General features: G+C 36.8%; 2 protein-coding genes across 4 annotated transcripts; one reads left to right on the plus strand and one right to left on the minus strand.

The window, feature by feature from the left end:
* Window positions 1–315: 315 nt before the first annotated feature.
* On the minus strand, window positions 316–7,416 carry LOC308383834 (uncharacterized protein). Of its 3 annotated transcripts, none has more exons than XM_080861991.1 (11): window positions 7,152–7,416; window positions 6,076–6,184; window positions 5,136–5,260; window positions 4,508–4,918; window positions 4,332–4,417; window positions 3,789–3,925; window positions 3,269–3,328; window positions 2,719–2,957; window positions 2,458–2,605; window positions 1,700–1,809; window positions 316–1,251 (listed from the first exon to the last, which is right to left on the minus strand). In XM_080861991.1, the coding sequence occupies exons 4-11, from the start codon at window positions 4,688–4,690 to the stop codon at window positions 940–942; spliced, it is 1,275 nt and encodes a 424-aa protein (XP_080718117.1). In that variant the 5' UTR covers window positions 4,691–4,918; window positions 5,136–5,260; window positions 6,076–6,184; window positions 7,152–7,416; the 3' UTR covers window positions 316–939. The 3 variants fall into 3 exon arrangements, with proteins under 3 accessions (XP_080718117.1, XP_080718118.1, XP_080718116.1); XM_080861992.1 differs by lacking the exon at window positions 7,152–7,416 and adding an exon at window positions 6,286–6,507 and having other exon boundaries at window positions 3,801–3,925; XM_080861990.1 differs by lacking the exon at window positions 7,152–7,416 and adding an exon at window positions 6,286–6,419.
* On the plus strand, window positions 6,540–11,779 carry LOC308383833 (uncharacterized protein). The gene is made up of 3 exons (XM_080861989.1): window positions 6,540–6,969; window positions 8,811–8,912; window positions 9,524–11,779. Exons 1-3 carry the CDS (start codon window positions 6,640–6,642, stop codon window positions 10,799–10,801), a joined length of 1,710 nt encoding a protein of 569 aa, XP_080718115.1. The 5' UTR covers window positions 6,540–6,639; the 3' UTR covers window positions 10,802–11,779.
* Window positions 11,780–12,408: the final 629 nt, after the last annotated feature.

The following is a 12,408-nucleotide window of genomic DNA, read 5'->3' on the forward strand; positions in this document are numbered from 1 at the left end:
TTTTTCTATAAACCTCCCAACATCATCCTCATTGTTTTCAGTGTATATAACTTGTTTTCAGTTCTAAAAACGTGACACCCATCTAGTCCAACACCTTACTTGAAATAAGATTAGAAATTGGCATTTCGAGACAAAATGTACTAAAGTTAGCATTCTTTTACTAGTATTAGGCAATCTTTTTTGTAATAATTCTCTATTTCTAGTGCATTTACCCCATATTCAAGACTTTTACCTACTGCTTATAAGACAAAAAAAAAATGAGAACTATAGACTTCAAAAGCAACAACTTTATTGATAAAACCCCATAAACAGAGGGGACTACATAAAAGAAAGCCATTTTGCAGTGACTTTTTCCCCTGCCCAAGCTAACACTAAACACACCTGTAACATATGTGCATTGCACAGGCCAAGTACAGACAAACACTGCTAGGCTAAAACTCCTCAACCTGTAACGTTTATTATTACAAAGTGCTTTTAACATGAACATTTGACCACATTCTTCAAACAATACCATAACATTATCATTAAGGATGCACAGTATTTGATTTTTCAGCTATATCTAATATTTTACAGTTGTACTAGCCAATACACAAAGCAATTCTTACTTTTATACCAAACTAGTCAGTCTCAGCTTAGTCAATTTACTCTTTCACAGTAGAGCCTATTTTCTGAATAGTCCTCTGTCTAAACTCAACATTAAAAAAAAAAAATTAAAAAAAATAAATCTTAAAATTAACTAAAAGCGAGGCTGTCTCTGCACTGCACAAACCAAACACAAAATGCCGGCATGTTAGCCAATATTATTGTGCACCCTTAATTATAACACTGGGCTAACCTGGCCAAATTACAAACGAAAATCAATCACAACCAACATGGACTGTAGTAGCCGTGGAAGGAGAGAGGAAGTGCTTTCCTATAGTCCATCTGACCATATTGGCTTTACTGGCCAATAAAAGCAGTCCACTCAGCCATGCTCTTCTTGTAAGATGATGTGAGATCTCTCTCATGGATTTTGTCCAAGAGAACCTCCGTCTGTATGACGGAAAGCAGAGTGGCTACACACTTTGGGTATGTAAGGTGAAGGGTGTAATAGTAGGCCATAAGGTATAAAGCACCCTCGGTAACCAAGTCTTTTGGAAACGTGGTTATTGGCACATCTCCTACCGCTAGGATGCAGTTGGATGGACTCACAATCAGGACTGGGCAGGAGAGAGGACGTTTCATCAGATAGGTATTAGGGTCTTCTTGGTCCTTTAACACATAACACGGACATACTTTTGTAAGGATGATGCACTTTTGTTTCAAACACATAACTAAAGCTAAATTACAACAAAAGTTGAGGTTCTGAGAAAACACATCTGAAATTGCTACTTTTAATTATTCTCGATGGAATTACTGTTCACATCTGTCTCGCCTTCCTGAAAAACAGAAAACCAAGGCTACATTTAATTAGGTATCATTGAGGTGATAAAAATGTGCTACCACGTAATGCATCCATGTTTGTATTTACTGGTCACAGAGATCTAACCTGTGAGAACCCTCATTCCAAAAATGTGTTTTAGGTGCCTTTTGAAGGCTTAGAACATATAATATGTGAATATAAAATACTTTGGCACTCATCAGAAGAAGCATTTTTTTAATACTGTTGTCCCAAAAAGAACAAAAACAAAAAACAACTGCTACATTTTACACAACTCACCTCAAGGACATGCACCAGAGCCTCACTCGCATCCCGTGCCCTCTTTGGAGGAGCAGAGGTGGATGGGAACAGTGATGGCAGCACATGTAGGATCTCAAGAGCCTGTTCAGCTATACAGAAGAAAGAATCATCATCTCATTACCACACTTAAACAAAATCCTCAAGATCAAAAAAAACAAAACAACAACAACAAATTTTTGGCCAGTGACAACCATCGTGGATTGAAAAGGTGAACAACAAGACACTAGCACATGAAAGTTAAAGCTGTAATCCATAGTTTAAGCTTGTCACAGTAACCTAAAAAAAGCTAAATGGTGTAGATAATTGTTGTATACTGTGTTTACAGTAGGCTAATATGACTTATGCTTGAATGCTAACTACACCTACATTGACTTACATTTCATTAATGTCAGTCTGTAAAACTTAATGCTGAGGAGGGGAGGGGGAACAAAAAGGGATTTATCTTACATCGTATGTTGTGTAGTGAGCCTACACAACAACCTTTTCCTAAACCGGCCTGTTGGTTTGTATTTTTAGCCTTTTGTAGCGTTGAGTCTGTTTTCCCTGCGCATAACTAGTAAAGGTGCGGCTTTCAGCTCCTTCAAGAAGGAGAGGGGGGGTGGGGGATTAGGCCTTTAAAATTTCAAATTCTCCTCCTCCTGTCCTCAGTAAGATTACTTTAAGCATGTTAAAGCAGTAGTCCGTAAAGATCCAAACTATACTCTGATGACCAATAACACCAAAACATCATTGCTTACCTTTATCCATTCCCATTGGGGGCTTCAGCGTCTTTTTCCATACACCAAAAAACTGCACCTTCTGGCAGAAATCTTGCCATCTTCCCTTCAGTTCATTGATGAAGTTGGCATTTTCTTTATCCAAAATGCGATGAAGCTCCTCCATCACCTATAAAATATTCAGCATACCAATACAAACATGTCAATGCATCACTGAGGAGCAAGAAGTTGGTATGATAAACATTGTTTGGCTTGAATCACATGGATTCAACAATGACTTACATGTCCAATGTCCTTGAAGCAAGGATATGCTTCTAGAACCTTTTTGTGTCTGTCCTCTTCGCGAATAGTATTTGAATCAATGAATGCTCTTCTGGCTGAAAATTCCAAATCCAGGAGCTGAGAGACATCCTGCTGGTTTGGGTTTTTTCTTTTAAACAAAGTTTGTAGGGTCTTGTAGTGTTTGGCCAAGGTTGCTGGACAGTGGGTGTCTGGACTGTTGATATCTGCAGGCTTGTTTGCTGCAAGACACAAAATTACATAAACAATGTCTCTCACTTTAAAAAAAAAATCTGTCATTAATTATGTCATTAAAATGACAAGTGTCTATAGACTATACTTTAATGGAGTTAAATCTTAAAAAAAAAAAAAATACAGCTCTGAACTTAACTATTAAATACTTATTCATTTTTCAAAATATTTACCATGTAAATGCCAATTTACATATGGTCATGCAATCATATACAATTATATGTAGGCACACAAGTGCACCCCTATAAAGAAGTGCCCACACACACACACACACAGCCATGAGGCAGTTGGATGGACTCACTATTAGGACTTGGCAGGGTAGAGGGTTCTTCTTCAAGTAGGTTTTGTGCTTTCCTTTTTCCTTAAAGACATAGCAAAGAGATATTTTGTGTCAGGGTAATACACTTTAAAAATTAGTTTGGAACCTAAATTAAAAAACTGTTAAAAAGAGAAAAAAAAAAGCCTCTTGTGAGGCACATTGTTTTTTAAAAACATTACTTTACATGATATACTGAGTGGTTAGAGACAGTGATGTTGCACAGACTTATACTATAAACACACCACAGTACCCAGCTCTTTAAATTTATAATATACTGGCTTTTATTAATACCAATACTTTATTAACATTAATTTCCACAGAAATGTTAACAAACTGATGATAAAACAGGAAAAATGTGATGTAGTTATCATTTTCTGATGCCCATTTTAAAGCCTTTTACTTCTGTCATGTCAGGACTGCCATCTTGACTCAACATGCAGGTATATTTGTTTTATTTTTTTATGATGACCACACAGTTTGTAAATGTAAAGTTGAAACTCACCTTCTAACTCACTTGTTTTACTGGCCGACTCTGGGCTGCTCCTCCCTTCTGTGGACAGATCCAGAATGATTGTTGAGTCACTTGAATCCATTTCTTCTACGTCACTTGGCTGATCAAGACGTCGCCTCTTGGCAGAGCTGCGAAGATTAGTCAGTTAATCAATTAGTTATCAACTATAAACTCAATCAATTCATATCTTTATTGTACAGCCATTTTCAAATATACAAAGTGTAACACAAAGTGCTTCTTCCTTTCATGCTAAAACAGGTGAGGAAACTAAAGGCAGGTCACCAAATACTTGATTGATCACATTGGATCACTTCTTTCTTTCCTTAATAAAATGCCCAAACATGATTTTAGCTTTTTTGTTTGTCCTCTATCGTTGAAATTAAAATTGTCAGGTTGTGGACAAAAGAAGACTTTTGGGGAAAAACTTTCACAACTTTCAAACATCGTACTGACTAAACAACTTATCAATTAATGAGGAAAATGAATAACAGAATTATCATAGTTAAAATTAAAATTAATTAGTTGCAGCCTTACCTCTTTGAATGTCTCCCATCTGGAGTGGCTTTTTGTGGGGATCTCACATTTTGCAGTCTTTTGTTTAGCTGTGTGTACACAGTAACCTGTATAGGACATTTAATACATTTTTCCAACCACTACTAAAATGTCCAACATGAAACACTTTGGTATTGAAGTGGATGCATTTCACTTACCCATGTATTCTTGATGCCTTGGTCCAGTAGCATAGGGTAGTACTGCACTATTCTCTTTGCCATTGCTGTAATTTCTGGTTTTGATGGGTATCTATGCGATTCTCCATCCCCTTTTGCCCTCAGGATTGCAATCATACTAGTCATGGTGTTTCGGATGAGCCGACATCTGAGCTCCTTTGACATTTTGCTGCTGCGCTCTTCACCTTTCTTTGACAACTCAAAGTATTGTTGGCGGACTTGCTCAAGCTCAGTGTCAGTGTGCAATACATATTCTGGATAGAATAACTTCACAACCTTTTCAGGGCTTGTGCATTTTGCAGCAGTTGCATTTACAGTAGTGGATGTCTGTTGCTTGGGTGACTCATTAATGGAGGAGCTGGTTGAAGATTTTGAGTCATCTTGGCCAGATTCCTATAAAATAAATAATAATGAATAAAAGCAAAACGCAATTTTTGTGTGTGTGTGTGTGTGTGTGTGTGTGTGTGTGTGTGTGTGTGTGTGTGTGTGTGTGTGGAGAGGGGGGAATAGTGAAGAGCCATTCAACTCTGCCCGCGGTTAAACTAGTTGTAATCGGACAAAAACACGACGATGCCAATTTTAAGTGGTGGTGAGTGACTGAGAAACTGACCTCCAGTACATCCTGACAAGCACGTCAGACAGCTTTTCTCCGTAAAAAGTTCTCTGGGCCTGGGAAAAGATCCTGCAAGTCTTCACGAGACAGGGTGCCCATCATTCCCTCGCTGATGTTTGCAGCTATGAACACATTGGAAGAAAAACATAGCAAGATGAAATTATGCCCTACAAAGGAAACTGCATGAGAGATGAGACTATGAAAGTTGACACTTCATTAAAATTGTGTTGCTATTGCTAACTAGTTTAGTATAGAAATGTGGATACCTCATTGTCTGCTACTGTTTTTTGTATAGAGCTAATGATCAACATGCTAAAAAGACTGTACTTAAGTAAAAGTAGTGTTACTTCAAAATAAAATGAAGTAGAAGAAAAAAGTATTCTCCTCAAAAAAAATTACTTAATTAAATTAAAAAAAAATATATCTGCTGGGCTAACTGCTGTGGAAAAATTCTGTTTACAGACAAATTGTCACACTACTTTAGTAGCATTGTTGACCTCATTTTTTATATATTGGACACTGAATTTTTATCCAGCTTTAGGTATTATTAAAGGAACTGAGCTTTTTGGAATGTAGTGGAGTACAGTTACTTCTTTACAAATCTACTCAAGTAAAAGTGTAAACTATAGTGCAGTAAAACTACTCTTAAGTACTTTTTTTCCCCAAAAGTTAATCAATTAAATGTAAATTGGTAAATGTTACTGAGAATTATCCACCTCTAAGGATGAATAAATACACTTGCATAAGTAAAACAAATAACTACAAATGTTCCTAAAATGAGGAAATGATCACATGAAATGGAAGGTAAAAAAAATTACTTAAACATCATCAACGACATTATTTATAAAATAATGTAATTTGCACACTTCCGTGTTCATACACCTATGTAAAACATAAGTCCATTTAATCTGTTTAAAAATAAATTTGCATACATTACCCTTTAAAACCGACACTGTGACCTCATCCAGTCCTTCCATGCTGTTAGCCTACTTAGCACACTAGTTAGCTTTTTTGGCGTTAGCTTGCCTCGTCCAGTCACTGTTCGGCTGCAACGTTACACAATATAAACACACCAAAACATTTAGAACTTTCGAAAGGAGTGTAATATGTACAAAAAATGAGCACTGTATAATACATTTTAACTTACTTCCAATGAAACGCGAATGCAAAGAACTCTGGGACAGTAGTGGCAGGCACGTGTCTACATGAACTTAAGATGTCCACCAGATCATTCACGACAGCCAGAAACGAAGTTCGTCTTCAATTTGCCTGACATTTCTTTGGCCCAAAAATCCTAAAAGGATGATTGATTGGTTTTTAAACCAAACAACTGTCTTTGTGCATTGCAAAATAACGTTAATTATTATAGGTTAATAAAAAAATTTTTTACTTTATCCCCCACATTTACGACAATTTAGCAGGCGCGTTTAACCATGGTAACGAGTTATTTTACGGCACAACTGCAGCCCGCGCTACCGAATGAAACATACTAGCTTCCAACATGACTTGGCGTTGCTTTATATGCTACGTGTTTGTAGCATTGAGTCTGAGACAACTTTTGAGTCACATTAATACCATGCACAGCCGCAGCCCTGACTTTCGCGTGGTGTGTGGAATTGATGGCTGTCCGAGTGAGTACAGAGTATATAACTCTTTCTACTATCACGTAAAGCGGAAACACGCGCGTCACCTTCTCGGAGTGGAAGCGGATGAGGAGGATGGATCAACCCGCCACGGTTTACCTGGAGCAGGTGAAAGGACGGCCCCAATCAACCAAACTAACGCCAGTTCTTCAGTAACTGACGAGGGCTCAAGCATCCCCGCACTAACGGTAAGTTATTTTAACAAAAGCCAGAGAAACGAGCTGCAGAAGCTGTAACATAATGTTAGCATTTACTTTGGCTGATCCAAGTACGTCCATTAAATGTGTTGTTTTTGACAGACTCATGTTGTACTTTTATTTTAACAGTGATGAGTGTCGAACTAGTTGTTTCGCTAAATTAAGTAACTCACCTGAAACGTAAATGAGAGCTGTGGCAGAAACGCAAAGCTGCAGTCTTGTCAGACTGTTTTTTTTTTTTCAGTCATCCGTTCGTTCGCTCCGGTGAATGCATCCAAACTTTGCAGAAAGTCCTATTAGTTTAAAAAAAGTTGATATATTGTTGAAATACGTGTTGAAATCAGCTGGTAAAAGCCAGTCAGCTAACTGAATAGGTCGCTATCATGTTTACATATGTGTTCAAGGTCAATTTAAGCCATGTCCACACGTACACGGGTATTTTTGAAAACGGAGATTTTCCGTTTTCGTTTTAAAAAATAATCCCGTCCACACGTAAAGGCAGAAATGAAGGAAACCACTGCTAGGAACATGCCAAAGCAACAGGTGGCGATATATTCCTAACCGTGCAGCAATGTTGGCCAATCAGAAGTCTAGAAGCCTCGGTGGGAAAAAGTAAACAAAGCTGGGGCATAGAAGCAGAAGCAAGTGGTATGTGTGGAGGGACAGTAACTGTGTGTGTATATGTAAGCATTTAAACAGTGCAGAGAGTAGAAGTAACAGTATTGTAGAAATTCATTTCACCGAAATAATAACGTGGCGCACAGTGTGACGTCAAAAAATGAGCACACCTTTGACACTGCGTTTTCTCCATTTTTATGTCCACACGTAAATGCAAAAACGGAGTTTTAGAAAATATCCACCCTGGCCGGAGTTTTTAAAAATCTCCGTTTTCAGTGACCAAAGACGCCGTTTACGTGTGGACGAAAGGTGCAAACGCATAGAAAAATCTGCGTTTTCAAAAATACCCGGGTACGTGTGGACGTAGCCTAAGAGAATGACTATTAGGCAAAGCAAACCAAAATTACATGATTTGTTCAGAGTTACTGTCAAAAAAAAATTTAAACACACAAAAAAATACTCATCTTCACATTAATAAGAGCATTAAAGTCAATATTACTTTTATTGTCAGTATTGGTCATTTTTTTTAAAGGTGAAATTACTAAATATAACATATTTCAAATTGTCAGTAACTTGTCCAACAGTAAATAACTGACATAACTAATTAATAAAGTACAATAAAGTAAAGTAAAGTACTTTCATACAAACCAATCAGTAAGTTATTTTGTATATTTTTTAAATGAGTAATCAGTTATAAATAACTATTTGCATTTCTGAAGTAACAGTAAGACTACTGACAACATTAACTGTTACTTTTTTTTCTAAAACTATCTTTTGTTTTTCTTTTCTTTACCTTTTTTTCTTAGTAACTCAGGAGGTTATGTTTTTGGTGTCATTTGTCTGACTTAGCAAAATAACTCAGTTATGGACAGATTTTAAATTTTCAGGAAATGTCACAAATGGGCCAATAAACAAGTAATTCAATTTTGGGGGTGATCAGGCATGATCAAGGAATTTAAACTATACTGTACTGAACTCTCCATGTGCTTTGCTAGTCTTATTAATCTATTATCAAGTACTGCTTTGTTTGTCATTTTAGTTGTCATTTTAAAAGCTCAAATTAAAGACATCAGTCAGTAAAAATACATCTACCTTGTACCTTATGGGCATGAATCTAGCTAACTAATGAATGCAATATTGTTTGGTGATTGCTACCTATCAATGCAATTATTTATTTCTGTTTTAATAGATATGTTTTTGTTATTCTGTTTCAGAGTGGATTTCAAGAAGATGGAGAGGGTCACCTGAATCTTGACATTTATAAACATGCAACTGCATTTCTTCTTCAAGCCAAGGAAACCCATCGACTGACACAGGTAATTTATGCCATTAATTTTCCATTGAATTGTATTTCATTGTTAGAGAACCTAAAAGCAATATGCTTAACTTATGCTTAACAGTGCTCAAGCTATAACTTGGGCACTGTTCAGACCTGGCATCTTGAATGATCTGATCATAAATGGACAGCTATAGGTATGTGAGTGAAACACCTGACATTCGAATGTGTCTCCATGTAATTCATGGGTGACCACTCAGATCTCACTCCCCCACTATATATGGAAATAGACATGTATGTTGCATCCAAAATCTGCCTATCACAATATTTCCTTAGCATGAGCTAAGAATAGAGACAACATAATACACACAACACAAATTTTCAATTTGCATTTCCACCTATGATCCGATTCCTCAAAATGCATTATAATTAAGTGAAAACAAGGTTTTAACGTTGCATAAGACAATATTATTCTTTACAAAAAAAATTGGGTGGTGGGGGTAACTTATTTTGCTCATTGCATCTCACTAACTTTATGTAACTGAAGGTTTCATTTTTCAAAAATTGTGTCTCTGTGAGTTTGCATGTTGACTGTGTTCTCATATGAATTTTGTAATTAAGGATTTTCCTTTGTTTTTTCCTCTTCCACAGAGAGCTGTTAACCACATCGTGAGTGGAATCCAGCAATATCAGGCCGTATTATTGGAGCACCTAAAACAACAAATGAGTGACATGATTGAGAGACATTCTGGGGACCTGGATCAACTAAAGAGTGATGCAGTGGGGGTATTTGACCAGTTTGTTGACCCTTTCACTCAAATTGCTTCCACCCATTTGCAGGACAAGACCATCAAAGAACTGTTAAAACCAGTTGAACCAGAGATTATTGTCACAAAACAAACAGTCTGTTATTCGAAGCGTGGAGACTCCAGAGTTCTTGCCATTAAAGACCATTGTTTTCATTACATACCGTTGGTGAAAAGTTTGGAGCAGCTGCTATCACATCCAAGAATGCTTGCAATGATTGATGAGAGGCCAAAGCCATGCAAGGATGGCTTTCTTCATGATTTCATTGATGGAGACATTTTTAAGTGGCACCCACTGTTTATTAAAGTCCCTACAGCATTACAGTTGATTTTATATACAGATGAAATTGAACTATGCAATCCTCTTGGATCTCGGGCAAACAAGAACAAGCTGTTATTGATTTATTACACCTTAGGTAACATCAGCCCTAAGTACAGATCAAGACTTCCTGCTATTCGTCTGCTTGCCATGGTAAAATCAAAAGATCTTTCCCGTTGTGGTATAGATGAGATATTTGAGAGGATTAACCGTGACTTAATTGAGCTGTGTGATGGTGTCCAAGTTGTCACTGCAAGTGGTGAGAGGACAATTCATGGGGCACTCATATCTGTGTGTGGAGACACTCTAGCTCAGCATGAAGTGGCTGGATTTAAGGAAGGAGTGGGTTTTGCCTACAGTAAATGCAGGCACTGCGAATGCCACTTTGAAGACATGCAGGAAAAATTTAATGAAGATTTTTTTGTTAAAAGGACCATGGCCAGTCATAACAGGCAATGTAATGACATTGAGAAGGCAAGTACGGACTTTCTGAAAGACAAACTAAAAATAACGTATGGTATAAACAGGAGAAGCAAGTTAACAGAATCTCCTCACGTTGATATAATCAATCAAACCCCACAAGACATCATGCATGTTATTCTTGAAGGCGTTGCCCCATATGAAATCAAATGTGTTTTAAAGAATCTTGTGCTTTCAGGGCAAATGAACTTAGATTCATTCAATAGTGCAATTTTGTGTTTCCCTTATTCTCCTGTTGATGTGAGGGATAAGCCTTGCCCCATATCTGTCAGTACGCTGTCATCAAATGACAATAAATTGCTGTCTCAACTCTCTCCAGATTGAAGCTTTTAATAGAGCAGCATTTAAAACATTTCAAACAACTGTTTCCAGATGAAAATATTATACCTAAACAGCATTATTTACTGCATCTTCCTTCTCAGATTAAGGCTCTTGGTCCTACAGTGAGGCATATGTGTATGCGTTTTGAGTCAAAACATTGTTTCTTCAAGCAGTGGGCTCTGAAAAGTAGTTTTAAGAATATTTGTAAATCTCTTGTGAAGCACAACCAACTTTATGAATGTAGTCAGAACGTGCATGAGAAACATCCCATTTTTTCAAGTGAAGTCGACATGGGTCCAGCCAAAGAGGTGAAAAATGTTCATTATGTAGAAGGCAAGATTAAAGACTTCATTGAGCAAGTTGAACATGTAGTTTCTGTACAGTGGATTATGCTACATGGAAATATACATTCATGTGAAAAATCTTTGGTTATTTCTGATGTCATAAATGATGCTCCAGAGTTTGCACTTGTTAAAAACATCTATATTGTAAATGCATCTGTGTATTGTTTTGAATGCCAGCCTCTCTCTACAGTTGGGTGGAATGATCAATATTTAGCTTATGAGGTAGAAGTTCCCTGTCTAGCTCAGGCAAATATTTTTGTGGATGCTGGAAATCTTGTTGATTATACAGCATACCACTATGTAAACTTTAATAACAGCAAGTACATTCCAGTGAAGTATGATCTAACTGACATCATCAAACATTATTCTTGAGTCTTTTGTGAATATGTGGGCTGAAATAAGGTTTTTAAAGACTGGCAAAAAAATTGTTCTATTTACTTTTTATTTTACTTTTGGCGCAATCTGTTCAGTGAGGGAAACAATTTCAGTGTTTTGCCTCTTTTTCAATGTCACATTGATATGGTTTGACTGGTATGTAAGAAAAATAAATACACTGTGCTTAAGATACTAAGACTCATAATAATGCAATGTTGGGCATGATATTAACCTGCAGTTCTCAATAAAGTAGATTTGATGTCCTGATTCAAGTTAGGTCTATTTCTTGAAACAAGATGATACATCTTTTACAAATAACACAGCAGCTTAAAACGTTTATGAAATGCCAAAAAAGCTTGTTTCGTGTGAGATATGACTCAAAACAATATGTTTTCAAGAGTTTTTCACTTAACAAGATATCCAAGATGCACTGTCTAAAAACAAGTTCCTATATCTCACTGAAATGTTACTCTTTAGCTGATTATGGCTTATTTTAAGTGTGATTAGATATTTTGACTTGAAATAAGACAAATATACTTGGTAAGATTTTGAGTTTTTGCAGTGCAGTATGTGGATTGCACTGAAACCACAACCTCACAGCATGATGGGATGATGACAGAGCCGGCCTGATGTCATCAGATGCTGCATTTAAAAATTCTGATTATCAGCTGATTAAATGCTGTGAACAGTTATTCTCTTGGAAGAAGTATTGTTGTTTCTCAAGGAAATAAAAAAGAGCTCATAAACTGTGCACATCATTGTTAAATATACTGGTAGTGTAGTAACATTGGACTTCTGATTTATTACTGATTTAGTAACACAAGCATTCTCCACTGCAACCACTGAACATCCAAGGTATGGACATTGAGGCTGTGGACAGCTACAGGTACC

Source organism: Rhamphochromis sp. 'chilingali' (genome assembly GCF_963969265.1).
Source record: "Rhamphochromis sp. 'chilingali' genome assembly, chromosome: 16".
Classification (NCBI taxonomy): domain Eukaryota; kingdom Metazoa; phylum Chordata; class Actinopteri; order Cichliformes; family Cichlidae; genus Rhamphochromis; species Rhamphochromis sp. 'chilingali'.

What these genes read in the sequence shown, in the direction of transcription:
- LOC308383833 (XM_080861989.1), top strand. Translation starts at nt 6,640, where the DNA reads ATGACTTGGCGTTGCTTTATATGCTACGTGTTTGTAGCATTGAGTCTG. An exon ending in CAAGCATCCCCGCACTAACG is followed by an intron (nt 6,970 to 8,810) that starts GTAAGTTATTTT and finishes ATTCTGTTTCAG; the next exon opens with AGTGGATTTCAAGAAGATGG. An exon ending in AAACCCATCGACTGACACAG is followed by an intron (nt 8,913 to 9,523) that starts GTAATTTATGCC and finishes CCTCTTCCACAG; the next exon opens with AGAGCTGTTAACCACATCGT.
- LOC308383834 (XM_080861991.1), bottom strand. Translation starts at nt 4,690, where the DNA reads ATGTCAAAGGAGCTCAGATGTCGGCTCATCCGAAACACCATGACTAGT. An exon ending in TAAAACAAGTGAGTTAGAAG is followed by an intron (nt 3,329 to 3,788) that starts GTGAGTTTCAAC and finishes TATGTCTTTAAG; the next exon opens with GAAAAAGGAAAGCACAAAAC. An exon ending in GCTTCAAGGACATTGGACAT is followed by an intron (nt 2,606 to 2,718) that starts GTAAGTCATTGT and finishes AATATTTTATAG; the next exon opens with GTGATGGAGGAGCTTCATCG.